Source organism: Phacochoerus africanus, chromosome 12 (assembly GCF_016906955.1).
Source record: "Phacochoerus africanus isolate WHEZ1 chromosome 12, ROS_Pafr_v1, whole genome shotgun sequence".
NCBI lineage: Eukaryota > Metazoa > Chordata > Mammalia > Artiodactyla > Suidae > Phacochoerus > Phacochoerus africanus.
The window spans coordinates 54,051,421-54,069,938 of NC_062555.1; the positions used below are offsets into that span (position 1 = coordinate 54,051,421).

The 18,518-nt window shown below is 37.5% G+C and overlaps 2 protein-coding genes across 5 annotated transcripts in view; both read right to left on the minus strand.

Moving 5' to 3' along the window:
- LOC125112613 (ankyrin repeat domain-containing protein 26-like) overlaps positions 1 to 18,518 on the minus strand; it is a 96,256-nt gene that overhangs the window by 32,321 nt on the left and 45,417 nt on the right. For all 4 annotated transcript variants that reach the window (XM_047754928.1, XM_047754929.1, XM_047754927.1 and 1 more), the window contains 5 exons: positions 18,249 to 18,331; positions 13,481 to 13,632; positions 9,390 to 9,557; positions 6,531 to 6,564; positions 5,590 to 5,731 (listed from right to left, as the gene is read on the minus strand). In XM_047754928.1, the coding sequence (XP_047610884.1) occupies positions 5,590 to 5,731; positions 6,531 to 6,564; positions 9,390 to 9,557; positions 13,481 to 13,632; positions 18,249 to 18,331 (579 nt within the window). The remainder of the gene's footprint in view (positions 1 to 5,589; positions 5,732 to 6,530; positions 6,565 to 9,389; positions 9,558 to 13,480; positions 13,633 to 18,248; positions 18,332 to 18,518) is intronic.
- LOC125112615 (coiled-coil domain-containing protein 144B-like) lies at positions 15,077 to 17,078 on the minus strand. The gene has a single exon (XM_047754931.1). It carries the CDS (start codon positions 16,771 to 16,773, stop codon positions 15,643 to 15,645), a length of 1,131 nt encoding a protein of 376 aa, XP_047610887.1. The 5' UTR covers positions 16,774 to 17,078; the 3' UTR covers positions 15,077 to 15,642.

The following is an 18,518-nucleotide window of genomic DNA, read 5'->3' on the forward strand; positions in this document are numbered from 1 at the left end:
GGAGTGGCCCTAGAAAAGACCAAAAAAAAAGAAAATAGTAAAAAAGCAAATTAAACCCAAAGCAAGTAGAAGAAAGAAAATAATAAACATCAAAGATAGGAGTTCCCGTTGTGGCTCAGTGGTTAACGAATTCAACTAGGAACCATGAGGTTGCGGGTTTGATCCCTGGCCTTGCTCAGTGGGTTGAGGATCTGGCGTTGCCTGAGCTGTGGTGTAGATTGCAGATATGGCTCGGATCTAGTGTTGCTGTGGATGTGGCGTAAGCCGGAGGCTACAGCTCCAATTCAACCCCTATCCTGGGAACCTCCACATGCAGTGGGAGCGGCCCAAAAAACAGCAACAAGACAAAAAAAAAGACAAAATCACCGAGAAAGAAAAAAAGACAATGTGGAAAAATCAACGAAATCAAATGTTTTTAGAAGATGAATAAAAGTGATAACCCTCTAGCCATCTGGTAGAGAAAAAAAGAGAGAAGATACAGATGACCATTTCCAAAATGAGTAATGTGATATTACCACAGATTCTACAGACATTAATAGAATGACAGAGTAATTTTATAAATATTGCATAAATAAATGTGACAACTCAGATGAAGTGGGTAAATTCCTTGAAAGAGAGAAATTACCAAAGCTTAATTAAGAAAGAACAAATAAGGAGTTCCCATGGAAATAAGGAGCTCAGAGGAAACAAATCTGAAACACATCCATGAAGACCCAGGTTGAATACCTGGTCTCGATCAGTGGGTTAGGGATCCAGCCTTGCAGTGAGCTGTAGTATAGGTGGCAGATGTGGCTCAGATCCCGTGTTGCTGTGGCGTGGCGTAGGCCGACAGCTGCAGCTCTAATCTGACCCCTAGCCTGCAAACTTCTATTATGCCTTGGGTACGGCCCTAAAAAGCAAAAAAAAAAAAAAAAAAAGAAAGAACAAATAAGCTAAATAGCCCTATATCTAAAAACAAAGCCCTAGTTAAAGACCTTCTCACAAAGAAGATTCCAGGCCCAAAAGACTACACTGGTGAATTCTGCCAAATGTTTTAGGAAGAAATAATCCCAATTCCACACAAACTCTCCTCAAAAAGAGAAGATAAGAAATATGTCCTGGAGTTCCTTCATGGCTCAGTTGTTAATGAACCCAACTCGGATCCATGAGGATGCGGGTTCGACCCCTGGCCTCGCTCAGTGGATTAAGAATTTGGCATTGCTGTGAGCTGTGGTGTAGGTCACAGATGCGGCTTGGATCCCTCGTTGTGTCCGAGGCCAGCGACTGTAGCTCTGATTCGACCCCTAGCCTGGGAACTTCCATATACCACAAGTGCAGCCCTAAAAAACAACAACAACAACAAAAAATAGAGAGAGATTTGTCCCCACCTGTTCTATAAAAGTACCATCATGCTGAAACCAAAACCAGACAAAGATATTACAAGAAAAGAAAATTAGGTCATGAAAATGGGGGTAAAAATTCTCAATAAAAACAACAGCAAATTAAATCAAAAAACATCTTAAAAGGATAATTGGCCCAAATGGGGTCTATCCCAAGAATGCAGGGTTGTTCAAATATTTAAAAATCAATTTATGTTAATCACCATATCAACAAACTAGAAAAGAAACATCATGTGATCATATCACTAGATAAAAAGAGGCACTTGACAAAACTCAACATTTTTTCCTGGTCAAAACTTCTAGCTAACTAGGAATAAAAGGGAACTTCTTTGATATGATAAAGATCTATGATGATCCCACAACAAATATCATATGTAATTATTTAAAAACTGAATGCCCTTCCCAGAAGATAAGGAACAAGACAAGGCACAGCTTCTTCTATAACTATTCAGCACAATACTAGAGGTACCAGCCAGTGCGATGGGGCGAAACAATGAAACAGAAGGCATTGGAGGGGAAGTGAAGAAGTAAAACTGTCTGCTAATCAGCAGGCAACATGGTTCCATAACAGGAGTTAGCTAACTCCACCCTGTGCGCCAGGCTGCTTGCTTTGGTACATACACTTCCCGTGAAATAGAGGCATGTCCATTAATTTACGTATTGTTTGCGCCTACAGTCATGGTACAATGGCAGAAATGATTAAAAGGACAGAGAATGCACTGGCTGCAAGTCTTAAATATGAACTATCTTTAGTAAGATAGTTTAAGAAAGAAAAAGCTTGACAACTTTGACTATGTAGCAAATCTGAGAAAATCTACAAAAAATCCACTAGAACTAAAAAAAGTCTGGAAAAGCTGGAAGACAAAGAATCAATAAACAAAAACAAACTGTATTTCTTTTCTTTTCTTTTTTCTTCTTTTTTTTTTTTTTTTTGGTCTTTTTAGGGCCACACCCACAGCATATGGAAGTTTCTGGGCTAGGGGTCAAATCAGAGTTACAGCTATAGGTCTATACCACAGTTCACAGCAATGCCAGATCCTTAACCCACTGAGTGAGGCTAGGGATTGAACCTGCGTCCTCATGGGTACTAGTCAGGATTGTTACCACTGAGCCATGATGGAAACTCCCCAACTGTATTTCTATAATCAGAATTAACAATGAGAAATTAAAATTTAAAATATACTACTGTATATTAACAAACCAAAGAATAAAAACCATATGATTCTCTCTCAATAGATGCAGAAAAAACCTTTGACAAAATCCAACACCTATTTCTGATAAAAAACCTTTCAAAAAGTGGTCATAGAGGGAACCTACTTCAACATAATAAAGGCTATATATGACAAACCCAGAGCTAACATGATTCTCAATGGTGAAAAGCTGAAAGAATTCCCACTGAGATCAGGAACAAGACAAAGATGTCTGCTCTCGCCACTACTCTTCAACATAGTTTTGGAAGTCCTAGCCACAGCAATCAGAGAAGAAAAAGAAATAAACGGAATCCAAATTGGAAAGCAAGAAGTAAAACTATCACTATTTGTAGATGACATGATACTAAACCTAGAGAATCCTAAAGACTCTACCAGAAAATTGTTAATAGCTCATCAACGAATTTGGCAAAGTAACAGGATACAAAATTAATACACAGAAATCGACTGCATTTCTATATACTAACAACAAAAGATTACAAATAGATATTAGGGAAGCAATTCCATTTACCATCACATCAAAAAGAACAAAATACTTCAGAATAAACCTACCTAAAGAGACAAAAGACCTGTACTCTGAAAACTATAAGATGCTGATGAAAGATATCAAAGATGACACAAACAGATGGAAAGACATACCATGCTCTGGGATTGGAAGAGTCAATATTATCAAAATGATTATACTACCCAAGGCAATCCTCAGATTCAATGCAAACCCTATCTAATTACCAAGGACATTTTTCACAGAACTTGAAAAATATATTTTAAAGTTTGTTTGGAAGCACAAAAGACCCAGAATAGCCAAAGACATCCTGAAAAAGAAAAATGGCTGGAGGAATCAGGCTCCCTAACTTCAGACTATACCACAAAGCTACAATCATCAAAAATGTATGGTACTGGCACAAAGACAGATATACAGATCAGTGGAAAAGGACAGAAAGCCCAGAATTAAACCCACACATCTATTGTCAACTAATGTATGACAAAGGAGGCAAGAATATACAATGGGGAAAAGGCAGTCCCTTCAATAAGTGGTGCTTGGAAAACTGGACAGCCACATGGAAAAGAATGAAATTAGAACACTTCCTAACACCATACACAAAAATAATCTCTAAATATATTAAATACCTAAATGTAAGACCAGATACTATAAAACTCTTAGAGGAAACCATAAGCCAAACACTCTCTGACATAAACCACAGCAATATCTTCTCAGATCCACCTCCTAAAGTAATGACAATAAAAACAAAAATAAACAAATGGGACCCTAATTAAATTTAAAAGTTTCTGCACAGCAAAGGAAACCCTAAACAAAATGAAAAGACACCCCACAGAATGGGAGAAAACATTTGCAAATGAAGCAACTGACAAAGGATTCATCTCCAAAATTTATAAACACCTCCTGCAGCTCAATACCAAAAAAAACAAACAACCCCATCAAAACATGGGCAGAAGATCTCCAAAAATGGGCACAATTCTCCAAAGAAGACATACAGACGGCCAAAAAACACATGAAAAGATGTTCAACATCACTCATTATTAAGAGAAATGCAAATCAAAACCACTATGAGGTACCACCATATACCAGCCAGAATGGCCATCATCAAAAAGTCTACAAACAATAAGTGCTGGAGAGGGTGTGGAGAAAAGGGAACCCTATTATACTATTGGTGGGAATGTAAATTGGTGCAACTACTGTGGAAAACAGTATGGAGATTCCTCAGAAAACTAAACATAGAATTACCATTTGATTCAGCAATCCCATTCCTGGACATCTATCCAGAGAAAACCAGGACTCAAAAAGATACATGTACTCCAAAGTTCACTGCAGCACTATAAACAATAGCCAAGACATGGAAACAACCTAAATATCCATTGACAGAGGGGTGGATAAAGAAGATGTGTTGCATATTCACAATGGAATATTACTCAGCCATTAAAAGGAAAGAAATAATGGCATTTGTAGCAAGATGGATGGACCTAGAAATTATCATGCTGAGTGAAGTCAGTCATACAATGAGACACTAACATCATATGCTATCACTTACATGTGGAATCTTAAAAAAAAAAAGGACACAATGAACTTCTTTGCAGAAAAGATACTGACTCACAGACTTTGAAAAACTTAATTTCCAAATGAGACAGGTTGGGAGGTGGGGGGATACACTGGGGGTATGGGATGGAAATGCTATAAAATTGGGTTGTGATGATCATTGTACAACTACAAATGTAATAGAATTTATTGAATAATTTTAAAAAATTTAAAAAGAAGAAATACATATACTATTTATAATTGCACTAAAAAAAGAAATAAAGGTAATCTCATAAAAGATGGAAAAATCTATACACTAAAAAGTACAAATTACTGAGAAAATCAAGGAAGATCTACATAAATAAATAAATTTTGTTCAAAGGTTGAAAATTCAATGTTGTTAAGAAGTCAGTTCTCCCCCAGATTAACCTATAGATTCAACATAATCCAAAACTAATTTCCCAAAGACTAGCAGATTTTCCTAAAAGAATGACAAGCAGATTCTAAGAGTCATGTGGAAAGAAGGGTATAAAATGCATACAAGATTGCAGCCTTTAACCATAGAGCAAAGTGAGCAGCAGCTGGATTTTAAGCAAGGGGGCAACATGACAAGACCTGAATTTTTTAAAAATACATAATAATTATGGTTACGTATAAACCAAGGCTCCAGGAGATGGAATGATAGGGAAAAAAGTTCTGAGGTTACTTCAGAATTCTAGGAGAGAAATGACTGAGGTTATTTCAGTATTCTAGAAGACAAATGATAACCTGACCTTGGGTGCAGGCACAGGAGAGAAGCAGAGCCAACAAAAAGCAGAGTGAGACAAACAGCACAACACATCTATGCTCCAACATATCCGTGTACACTAGACAAGGTGTGAGTATATATATATATATATATATATATATATATATATATATATCACTACAGTATGCACAAAAAGGCTTTCTATTCATACAATGGTCCTACCTTTGCACTCCATGCCAAGTTGTTCAATAAGCAACATAGAATTCTTATAATTGGAGTATAGCAACTCACAACCCTCGGAAGCTGTTTCAGATGACTGAGTTAAGTCATCAAGGTCATCCACAGAATTAATTTGCTCTTTGACCTACAAATAAATCATAATATTTCACAATGTCCTCAAAATATTTATAAAATATGCTGTGAACAGAGATAATAAATATCTCTCTTTTTATGAAAGCAAAAACATAGACACTTCCTAAAAGAACTGAGTTTTATCAAAGGATAAATTTATCAATAGTGTTTCTAAACTTTTTTTCTTTTTTACAGCCGCACCGCATCAAATCAGAGATGGAGCTGCATGCCCACTTCACGGCGACGGCAACACAGGATTCTAGTCACATCTGCAACCTATGCTGCAGTTTATGGCAACACCGAATGCTTAAACCGCTAAGGGAGGCCAGGGATTGAACTCTCATCCTCACAGAGACAACAGTAGGACTTTAACCCACTAAGCCAAACAGGGACTCCTGTTTTCTTCAAAGTAAAAACACCTGTTTTTTAAATGTCTCTACAACAAATGAAGATTTTCTCTTTGTTTTCTTTTTAGATTGTGCCCACAGCATGTGGAGGCTCCTGGGTCAGGGATCAAACTCATGCCACAGCAACAACCCGAGCTGCAGCTGAGATGCCAGGTCCTTAACCCAGTGAACCACAAGGGAACTCCACTGCTTTTCCACTAAACCTTTTTTTTTTCATATGCACACATAGCATATGAAAGTTCTGAGGCCAGGGATTGAATCCAAGCTGCAGCTGCGACCTATGCTACAGCTGCAGCAACTCCAGATCCTTAACCCACTGTGCCACATAGGAACTCCCTCCACTATACCTTTTATAAAGTATTTTTTACTAGAAGATTATTTTTTATAATTAATTTTTTACAATACCTTGTTCTCTTCATTAGATGTTTTCTTTGCAGGCCTGAAAAAACAAACCATTCTTTTCAGCCAAATACTAAATATTTAAAATACAATGAATACCTAAACCCACTGTTTTTTTTATATAAAATCTTTGTATTGGCAATTACTATTCTATAAAAAGGATTAAACAATAAATAGAAAGAGTAACACTAAAGGACAAAGAAAACATACCAATAGTAATATTAACAAAAGCATGAAAGTTAGATCAAGCTGACAAAGGAAAAGGAAAAACATAATGGTATTTGCATTATTTAACAGGAAGAACCATATCAGAGGTTTTTGTTGTCATTTTCAATAAAAACTAGCTTTTATGACACTAAAACCTATTTGGAAAGTATCACTTAAGTCCTCATATGAAACAAATCCTTTTTTAAAAATCATGATCTTAGCTTTTTAAGGAGTTACCATGCAACTGCTACACATTATTATAAGCACTTTACATGTCTTAAAGACATTTTAATCCTCACAACAATTCTGGGAGGTAGTTAATACTTTACACAGAGAGAAAATGAGGCACAGAGGCTAAGTAATTTGCCCAAGACCAGATGGCTGTTTAGTAACAGACCCAGCATTCAACCCCAGGAAATCCCTTTTTTTTTTTTTTTTTTGTCTTTTTAGGCCCACATCCACAACATATGGAGGTTCCCAGGCTAGGAGTCAAACAGGAGCTGTAGCCGCTGGCCTACACCACAGCCACTGCAATGCCAGATCCAAGCTGAGACTTTGACCTACACTGCAGCTCATGGTAACACCATGATCCTTAACCCACTGAGTGAGGCCAGAGACCGAACGTACGTCCTCATGGATGCTAGGCAGATTCGTTTCCATTGAGCCATGACAGGAACTCCAAATTTTTTTAAGTGTTTGAAAATAATATGATAGCAAATGAATCTATATTATTATTTCATGTCTAGTTATAATTACAAATAATTTCTGACCTTGCAAGTGTTTTTAAAAATAAAAAGACTTTAGACCTAGGCAATACTAGAAATCTAATTTCAATAGATTTGTGTTTTCTAAAGAAATTCATCAACAGGCATTCATTCACCTACTCAGATGTTTATTTATGCATTTACTACATATTTATTGAGCACACAATGTGTGTTAATGACAGTTTGGGCACAGGAGGCATGGCCTTTGTCATTTAGAACTTTATAACCCAAAAGTAATACTATTAATAGACTGTGATAGACTGTTAAGAGTCTGTTTTTCTATTTATATAAACAAAATCCTCCCCTTTTCCCTAGAATCTACTCAACTATGAAGTTAGTATAGTCTGATGTTTTAGAGAACCTCACAAAATTATAGCTACTCATGATGAAATTATCAAAGATTGTGTAATAACTAGAATCATCAAGAAATGATTAAATCCTATTCAGTATGGTCTATGTGTTTGTATATTTATGACTTTGTTTATTTATTCATTTATTTTACTTTTTGCTTTTTAGGGCCACACCCAGAGCATATGGAAGTTCCCAGGTTAGGGGCTGAATCAGAGCTGCTGGCCTATGCCACAGCCACAGCATCACCAGATCCGAGCCGTGTGTGTGACCTACACCACAGCTCATGGCAATGCCGGATCCTTAACCACTGAGCAAGGTCAGGGATCAAACTCACATCTTCATTGATACTAGTCAGGTTCTTCACCATGGAGCCATGATGGGAACTCCCTGATTAAATAATTTTTAATATCTTTGTATGATAACATAACTTTTAAGTAATCATCTGAATATTCAATTATTTAAGAATATTACACTTCTGGAGTTCCCGTCGTGGTACATCAGAAACAAATGTGGTCGAGAACCATGAGGTTTCGGGTTCAATCCCTGGCCTTGCTCAGTGGGTTAAGGATCCGGCGTTGTCATGAATGTGAGGTAGTCGCAGGCGTGGCTCAGATCTGGTGTTGCTGTGGACGCCTATGGCGCAGGCCGGCAGCTGTAGCTCCAATTCGACCCCTAGCCTGGGAACCTTCATATGCCTTGAGTGCGGCCATAAAAAGCAAAAAAAAAAAAAAAAAAAACTACACTTGAGAGCCAATGAACAAGGCCCTCACCATAAAACTATGCATGAATACAAGTTATTATGTACAATTAGTCTAATATACTATTTTAAACACAATGTAATACAATCAGCAAGCTTTCTAATGTTGGAAATGCAAACAAGACTAAACTAAATAAGCATGTTCTCTACCGGATCATTTCCAACAAAAATACCCTAAAAACTCCCATCTTTTTCTGTTGTTTGTCTTTTTTGCTTTTTAGGGCTGCACCTGCGGCATATAGTTCTCAGGCTAGGGGTCAAATTGGAGTTGCAGCTGCCTGCCTACACCACAGTCACAACAATGCCAGATCCGAGCCACATCTGTGACCTACACCACAGCTCATGGCAACGCCAGATCATTAATCCATTGAGCAGGGCCAGGGATTGAACCTGAAACCTCATGGTTCCTAGTCGGATTCGTTACCACTAAGCCCCGACGGGAACTCCTAAAAACTCCCATCTTAATAGAAAAAGAAAGAAAACTTCCTCAACTTCCACATTCCTCTTCAGTCACCACCCAGTTTTCTATTGCCTTTCCTAATAAATACTCTCCAAGGGGCTGTTCATGCTTATTCACTCCATTGTAGCATCCATGGGGCCTATTTATTAAAATTACTTTCAGTCAAAGGCACTCGTCCTTATCTTAGACGTCCAGCAGTGTTCACCTGATATAGTTGAGCATTCTCTTGCCTTGGCCTGTATACTATGGCATGCTATTTTATTTCCGGGACAAGTATTCACTGCTAATATTTTTTCACCTAGAAATAAAGAATTTGTAGAACTTACCTGCCATCATCCTGATCTATTTCACTTAAGCTGCTATCATCATTCATGTGTAGTAAACCACCAGTCGGTGAATCAGCCTTCTCAAATACTGGTGTAATCTCAAGTTTTTCTGATGTCCATTTTTCATTTTCATTTTTCTTTACGTCCTTCAGGTATATGCCAGGACTGCTACATTAAAAAAAAAATCCATTAAAAAGCCAATGTTGTCTAATAATTCTACTGATAAAGAATAAGAATGATTTTTGTAAAATTCCAGTTCTTACCCATCTCCAGTCATTTATTAATTCATAAAACAGTTATGAATTACCCACCATATGCAAGGAAATACAACTTCTTGTTTCAAAGACAGACAATTATGACACAAAGTAATATGGAAGAGCTGACATATGAAAGTTGGAAGTGAATGTAAGGAAGGCTTAACACGAGAAGTGAAATAAACAGAGGAAGTCATGAGGAAAAAAAATGGGAGAAGGTCATTCTACTTAGAGATCAGAATGTGAGCACAAAGATTAGGCACATGACATCTAGACTTTTTCTAGGAACTTGAAAGAAAAGCACAAAATACATGGAAGGGGGAGGGAAAGGGAGGGCCCCGGAGTTTAGGGTTAACAGGTGCATTTGGAGTGGATGAGCAATGAGATCCTGCTGTACAGCACAAGGAACTACATCTAATCACTTGTGATGATGGAGGATAATGCGAAAAAAAAGAATGTATATAAATGTATAACTGGGTCATGTTGCTGTATAGCAGAAATTGAAGAACACTATAAATCAACTATAGTAAAAATTTTTTAAATAAATTGGAGATACCTTTTTAAAGAAAAAAAAAAGGGGGAGTTCCCGTCGTGGTGCAGTGGTTAACGAATCCGACTAGGAACCATGAGGTGGCGGGTTCGGTCCCTGCCCTTGCTCAGTGGGTTAAGGATCTGGCGTTGCCGTGAGCTGTGGTGTAGGTTGCAGACGCAGCTCGGATCCCTCGTTGCTGTGGCTCTGGTGTAGGCCAGTCACTACAGCTCCGATTGGACCCCTAGCCTAGGAACCTCCATATGCCGCAGGAGCGGCCCAAGAAATGGCAAAAAGACAAAAAAAAAAAAAAAGCATGGAAGTAAGTAGAGAGATGAGTCTGGAAAGAAATTCTGAAGAACCTCAAATGTTACACTAAAAAGCTGGAGTTCAGAGTTCCTGTCATGGCTCTGTGGTTAACAAACCCAACTAGTATCCATGAGGATGAGGGTTCAATCCCTGACCTTGCTCAGTGGGTTTAGGATCTGGCATTGCAGTGAGCTGTGGTGTAAATCACAGACACAGCTCCAATCCTGCATTACTACAGCTCTGGTTTAGGCCAGCAGCTACAGCTCTGATTGGACCCCTAGCCTGGGAACCTCCACATGCCAAGGGTGAGGCTCTAAAAAATAAATAAATAATAAAAAAATAAAAAGGTGGAGGTCAATGCCTAAAAGCAATGACTCCTAGACCTGGGAGCAATATTTAGATTTGTGCCATAATTTCTTTTGCTTTTACATGTAATATGCTTCACTTAAATGATTAAAATAACATGGGGCACACATAATATGAAAGAAGAAGTCAAGGAAGTATCTTTTTTGTGTGTGTCTTTTTAGGGCCACACCCATGGCATATGGAGGTTCCCAGGCTAGGAGTCTAATCAGAGCTGTAGCTACTGGCCTACACCACAGCCCCAGCAATGCCAGATCCAAGCCGCATCTGTGACCTATACCACAGTTTACGGCAACACTAGATCCTTAACCCACTGAGCAAGGCCAGAGATCGAACCTGCGTCCTCATGGATGCTAGTCAGATTTGTTTCCACTAAGCCACAACGGGAACTCCTCAAGGAAATATCTTGAGGGGAAAAAAGGCCAGGGACTCATTCTGAGCTACAACTGATCCTTTAACCCACTATGCCAGGCCAGGAATTGAACCTGAGCCTCTGCAGTGACCTGAGCTGCAGCAGTCGAGTTTTTTTTTTTTTTTTTATAGGCAAGAAATAAGACTTATTAAGATAGGACGCTTGTGAGAGATGCAAGAGGGCAGGTGAGGAGGCTCTGCTGCAGTCAGATTCCTAACCCACTGTGCCACAGCAGGAATCCCCCAAAATTTACTTTGAAATTTTAGAATTTCAAATTTACATGTTGGAGTGACAGCAGTTTCATGGCCCCAGCAGTTTTGAGCTCCACCCCCAACAACCACCCATTTGAAATTCATCCAAGAATAAAAGTGGCTTTGTGGGAGTTGTGGGATCCAGCACCACACACAAAGGGGCCTGGAAAGGGCCCTGCCCACCTGTGTGGATAGTAACAGGCATACAGACCACCTCCCAGGTATGGACCCTGCATGCCCCATGAAGTGGCTCCAGCTACTCTTAGCCACATCCATACAACCTCTGGAAAACACTGTCTTAGATAATCACCCACAGATGAGAAAGCTTTTGTGGAAATCTGGGTTTCCAGCAGAGAAGTTCCAGCACACCACTGGAGCAAAAAAATACAAGTTTGGACACACTGGAGAGAGCAGTTATATAAAGACTAGAAGAGGTGACTGTTCCTTCAAAGCCAAAGACAGCAACGCAAAACTTCAAGGAACATGAAAAATCAAGAAGACACCACCAAAGGATCACAATAATCTTCCAGTAACAATCCCCAAGACATGAGGATCTGCAAATTACCTAATTAAAGAATTCAAAATAGCAGTATTTAAGGAAACTCGGTAAGCTACAAGAGAACACAGAAAGACAACCTAGTAAAATCAGGAAAATAATATACACAAAAACTGAGGAGTTTAACAAGTGATATAAATAATTATAATTTTTTTAAAAAGCGACCAAATGAAAATACTGGAGCTAAAGAATACAATGAATGAAAGGAAAAAATACAACAAAGAGCAATGACAGCAGAAAGGATCAACAGAGGAAAGAACCTGTGAGTTAAGAGATAGGAACTTTGAAATTATCCAATCAGAGGAGAACAAAGAAAAAAAGGAATGAAAAAGTGTCAAGAAAGCAGACAAGAATTACCAGGTACCATCAAAAGAAACATTTCATTTCTGCAGATAAGACAGGGATAAAGGTGAAGAGAGGGAGATGAAAAGATAGGGAGCAGGAGGCAGAAAGCTTATCTAAAGAAAAAAATGGCTGAGAACTTCCTAAACCTGGGGAGAGATTTGGGTAGACAAGTTCCTAAAGCTCACAGATCACCAACAACCCAATTTAAAGTAATTCCCACCACAAGACATTATAATAAAACTGTCAAAAGTCAAAGATGAAGAATCTCAAACGCAGCAAGAGACAAGGGGCTTGTAAATTATAAGGGAAGCCTCATAAGTTTCTCAATGGATTTTAAGAGAGTAGGATAGGAGTTTCCATCATGGCTCAGTGGTTAACAAATCTAAGAACCATGGGGTTGCGGGTTCAATCCCTGGCCTCGCTCAGTGGGTTAAGGATCTGGTGTTGCTGTGGGCTATGGTGTAGGTCACAGACACAGCTCGGATCCCGCATTGCTGTGGCTCTGGCATAGATAGGCTGGTGGCCACAGCTCCAATTAGATCCCTAGAATAGGAACCTCCATATGTCACATGTGCAGCCCTAGAAAAGACAAAAGACAAAAAAAAAAAAAAAGAGAGAGAGAGAGAGAGTAGGATCACAAATTCAAAGCGCTAAAAGAAAGAAACTGCCAACCAAAAATACTCTATTCAGAAAAGTTGTCTTTCAAAAATAAAGGAAAGACTGACTTTCCCAGATAAACCAAAGCTGAGGGAGTTCATCACCATTAGACCTGCCTCACAAGAAATGCTGAAAGGAATCTTCAAGCTGTAATGAAAGGATGCTAATTAGTAATATAAAACATATTTAAGTATACAACACACTGATAAAAGTCAGAATACAGCCAAATCCAAAATACTCTAATAAGGTGGTGTGTTAGCCAATCAACTCTAGTATTTAGAATAAAGGACAAGAGTATTCAAAGTAATTATATCCCTAGTAAAATATAAAATTTGTTCATCATGAACATTAGCTCAAATTAGAATTGGTTTTATAGAAAAATAATAAACAATTTTAAAATATTGATATGGGTTACCTATCAAAAACGTCATTCTCCATAGTGGGAAACTGCTGGTTATTAGTTTTTCCGCTCTCTCTCTTTTGAATTAATCCACTCTCAGCAGCATCACGTCTGTTTTCTGATACTTCCATTACACTGTTTCTGTGCTTCTTCTTTTCTTCCTCAACCTTTTGTGAAAGTTTGACACTGAGGATAACTGTTAATACTTTATTCATTATTAAGACTTTTCGTTTTCATTAATTGTGTCATTTAAGCCAGATTTTGCTCCAATTTTAATTGCTCAAAAAATTTTTGTGGACAGAACATTGTAAACCAGCTATAACAGAAAAATAAAAACATTATAATAAAAAATTGAAAAATATAATCAAATAAAAAAATTTTTTGTGCTTACTTTACCATTTCAGTCACTGAAATTTTTTTTTTTTTTTGTCTTTTTGCCATTTCTTGGGCCACTCCCGTGGCATATGGAGGTTCCCAGGCTAGGGGTCAAATCAGAGCTGTAGCTGGTGGCCTACACCACAACCACAGCAACGAAGGATCCAAGCCAAGTCTGCAACCTACACCACAGCTCACGGCAACGCCAGATCCTTAACCCACTGAGCAAGGTCAGGGATCAAACCCGCAACTTCATGGTTCCCAGTAGGATTCGTTAACCACTGAGCCATGATGGGAACTCCCAATCACTGAAATTTTTGTAAATTCTGCTTCTTTCTGTTTGAGGAAAAGAAACAGAATTTCTGAAATTTCAAAAAGAGCTTTCTTAATGTTGTGCTTAGTCACACCCAGTCTTCCCCTTCTGTCCAGCAAAAATAGAGAAATAAAAAGGCCAGGACATAGAATTTGTCCTCTTCTGTCTTTAACACCCAGATTTTGCATTAAAAACCAGATTTAGAGGATGTGACACCTTGGTAACAAAAAGGAAACGACCTTCTTTCCACACTAAAGCTATTCTTCTCCACTGCACTTTATAATTCTTTATTCATTTGGACCCTGGGGATCTCAAAAAGGTGATGATGTTCACTAAAATATAGGCACCAACGTTTACCAAAGCACAAGGAGCAGAGTGAAACTGATGAACTGCTAGTCAGCCAAATTCTGGGAAAATGAATAATGCTTCCCAATTTCATATTCAATAACCATAAAATCTTAGAGCTCGAGGGTACAGAAGTAATTATTTACACTAGCCCCATTATTTACTGATAACAGGAATACAACTAAGGAAGATAAAAGATTTGCCCAAAGCCCGTCATGTAGCATTCCCTAGAACTTTTTATGGCGCCAAAAGAGTGATACAAACCTATAACGCTGAATCTGATAAATTGCCAAATAAATTCATCAATTTCATCAGATAAGAGTGTGACTTTGGCAAAGTAATTCAATGCCTTAATTCAGGGTAGGTTCATCTCCTGTTTCCTTTTTCTTTTAAAGGGGAATTCCTCCAGATTTTTGTCTGTTTTTAAAACTCAATGCATCTCTTATACAAAAGAGTAAACAAACAAAAAAATCTATTACTGGCAGGAAAAAAAAAAACTCAATGCACCTCAAAACTCAGTTTTCTCCTTTGGAGATAAATACAGATTTTTTTTTTCTTTTTCTTTTCTTTTCTTTTTTTTTTTTTTTGCTGAGGGTTTATACCACCTACCCGATAAAATTATACATGTCAAACCTTACTACATTTTATAAAATAACAACAAAATATACAGGTCTGACTCAATAGAAACAGCTTAGAATGGTGAATAAAGAATATGTAAGAATACATGCGTTTGTTATTAAAAATATCTTGAAGTGGACATGTTGGAATTCTAAGTCCCAAGGGACTGAGAAAAGCAGGTAAGATTGCACACATTACAGCACAGTGAATAGATTATTTTAGTGGAAATATGTGTTTATGTCCCTTCTCTCATTCACCGCTTCCTTCTCATTCTATGAAAATGCAATTTAAATTTAAGCCAATAGGTTTTAAAGGGGGAGACCCCAAAACTCTAGCTTAATATATTTCTTAAGCAATTTCCTTTGTGCTTATTCTGGCTCAGAAGTCACATAGTGCTAAATTAGTTTCCCAGTCAACAGGAAAGAATGACAGAGAGAGACTTAGGTTGATTAAGGAACAAAACCCATGAAAATATTTTCCTGAACTTCTCTTATTTAGGTGGCACAAATAACCTCTTTCTATGCAATTACATGTATAGATAACCCCATTTTATACATAAGCTATGTTCGTAAGTGGAAAAATCAGAATGGATCAGATAACTGACAAAGAGACAAAAACAAAGCTGCAGCAAATGAACCTCTACCTCTTTCTGAAGTTGAATTTTCTCTTGTTCCAAAGCCAGGAACTCTACTTGTAACATGCCTATCTCATTCTTAAACCTTTGCATATCTTGCTGTAATTCTTCGCTTAGATATACTTTGGATGTTCTGTTACTATTCGATGGAGAACTCCCATTTCCTAATTCGGGTTCCATGCTTTTATAGTTATTAGCACTGCAATTATCTGTATGCAAGGACCTCTGGAACCAGTCTTGTACTGGTTTGGTTTTCTTAGAAGTATTTGTAACAGCAGAAATACCGTCACTTTTTATGTGAATCATGTGTTTCATTTCACTGGAGCGGGCAAGCCACAAATCAAAAGGGCTTTTGGGATCACCAGACTGAGATAGGTGTCCAATGTCTGATTTCCAATTAGTGGTACATTGAGTTCTGCTTTGTAACATTTGCATATCAAACTCTTGGTCTTCTTTCACTTCAAAAATAACTACTGGGGTCCTTCCTTTTTTATTTTCTGTACCATTATAAAAACTCTCCTTGTGTCTGTTAAAAACGTGTTCAGTGTCTGGCTGATCACTTTTATAGTTTAATTTATTTTCACTTAAATAAAGCTTTGAAGATGACTGACAAGCGTATGCTGGGGACCCAGAGTGTGAATACGATGGAGAAACATTTTCAAGACTGGGCCCTTTCTGTTGAGGAAATGCCTGGAATACTACAGAGATAGATACTCCAGCATCTTTTTCCTCACCATCCAGTGTATTTTTTGTCAAAGTAGAGAGTGTTTCCTGTATGTCTGCTCCTTTTCTGGAGTTATCATGCGGTGGCTCTTCCTCAGGACCAAGAGGAATTTTGCATTTTTCACAAATTGCACCAAACTTCTGTTTTAACTCCTCTGTGACGCGTTTTAAGTTATTTTTCCACTCTAATTTGCCTTGCTTGTTCCACATTTCCTCACACTTTTCCACACAAGGAAGTCCTGAATATACAGACAGGTCCTCTCTACCACATTCCTTATTCGTTTCTGGTTCTTGAGGCATTTTTTGCAGATGTAAAAGCAGAAGCTTATTTGGCTTGATTTGACTTTCAGCTGTCTTTTCTGTCAGGGTACATGATTGTATAATAACTTTATCCTTAGGTAATCAAGTACGGATAAAGAGAAATTAGGAAAGAATTAAAATTTAACTGTGAAACTTCTTAATCTATGTTTAGCTACTCAGAAATCACCGGGTTACTACTAAGAACTGAAAAATAACTTGCCTTAGCCTGAAATAAGGAGAAAAGCATGAACTCACAAACCTAATTTTGTTACTGTTTGAACTGAACAATTCATATATGTTAGATCTACCAAAGCTGAATTAGGAGATGATTTTTAATGTTACAAAGGCCTCTTCATTTAAAAATATTTCACCTGGAGTTCCCATTGTAGCTCAGCAGGTTAAGAACCAGACTAGTATCCATGAGGACGTGAGTTCAATTCGTGGCCCTGCTCAGTGGGTTAAGGATCTGGCATTATCATGAGCTGCAGTGTAGGTCACAGACATGGCTTGGATGTGGTGTTGCTGTGGCTGTGGTGTAAGCTGGCAGGTATAGCTCCAATTTGACCCCTCACCTGGGAACTTCCACATGCCGCAGGTACATCCCTGAAAAGAAAAAAAAATTTCACCTCACCATAACCACAACGCATGTAAAGATTTTTTTTTAAGGACTAATAATGGATAATAGGAAATCTTTAAATTAGCAGGAGCCAAAATCAATTAACATCAATCAGAAAGTGGTACAAATTCCTAAATTTTACTATTATATACTACAAGTATTAAACATCAATATATGTTATCTGCTTGCAACCAGTTACATTATATTCTAATATTCAGTAACTTGAGTGGATAAAAATATTTTTATTTATACTTACTGATTTCCTATCCTGAAATGAATTAAATTAAAAACCTATTGTTTGCACCCTAACAACAAAAGTCCAAATCTGGAAGGTCTGATTCTCTTCACAGACAACTGGGTTGATTCTAAGACCCCATTCTCTCCCTGATTGTAGATTCTAAATTCAATTACACAGAGATCACAAGACACAATAAATCTTTAATCTTGGGACTGGTGACCTGCAATTAAAACTGCAAATTCTGAACCTCTGGAAATGATGACTTCTTAACATGACTCTAATTCAGTGGCTGTCATTGTTATATTGCTCATAATTTCAACTGTTTAATCACATGATTCAATATTTGGTATCACCTTCTTTACCATGTAAGGTTATAAAAATGGAAGAAGCAAACAATACCCAACAAATGCTTTTGCCTCAATTCTAAGGATAGAGTTTAACTACAAATTATTCTACATTCTGACAATATTTTAAGTTTTAGGACTAGATAACATGCTTTAAAAACTAAATATTAAATTATTTTCTATTGACTCTGAAAGGCTAGCTTGAAAGGGAATTTCACTTGAACTACGTCATGCTACTTAAGCATAGAAAACATTATTAATTTACATTCTTACATACCTGTGAGTGGTTATTTTCATTTCCATCAAGCCTTTCTTGCTCTTCCTCTAATGTCATTTCTAAGTCTGGTTCTGCTAAGAAATCTAAATGTTCGGTTAAAATTAACTACTAAGAATAGTTAGATTAAAGACAATCTTTACAAATAATTTAAAAACAACAGTTTATCAACCAACAGTTTAAATTAAGCTTAATCTTTAGCTGAATATTTACTTCTTTAAGAAATACTTCTAGGAGTTCCCATCATGGTGCAGAGGAAATGAATCCAACTAG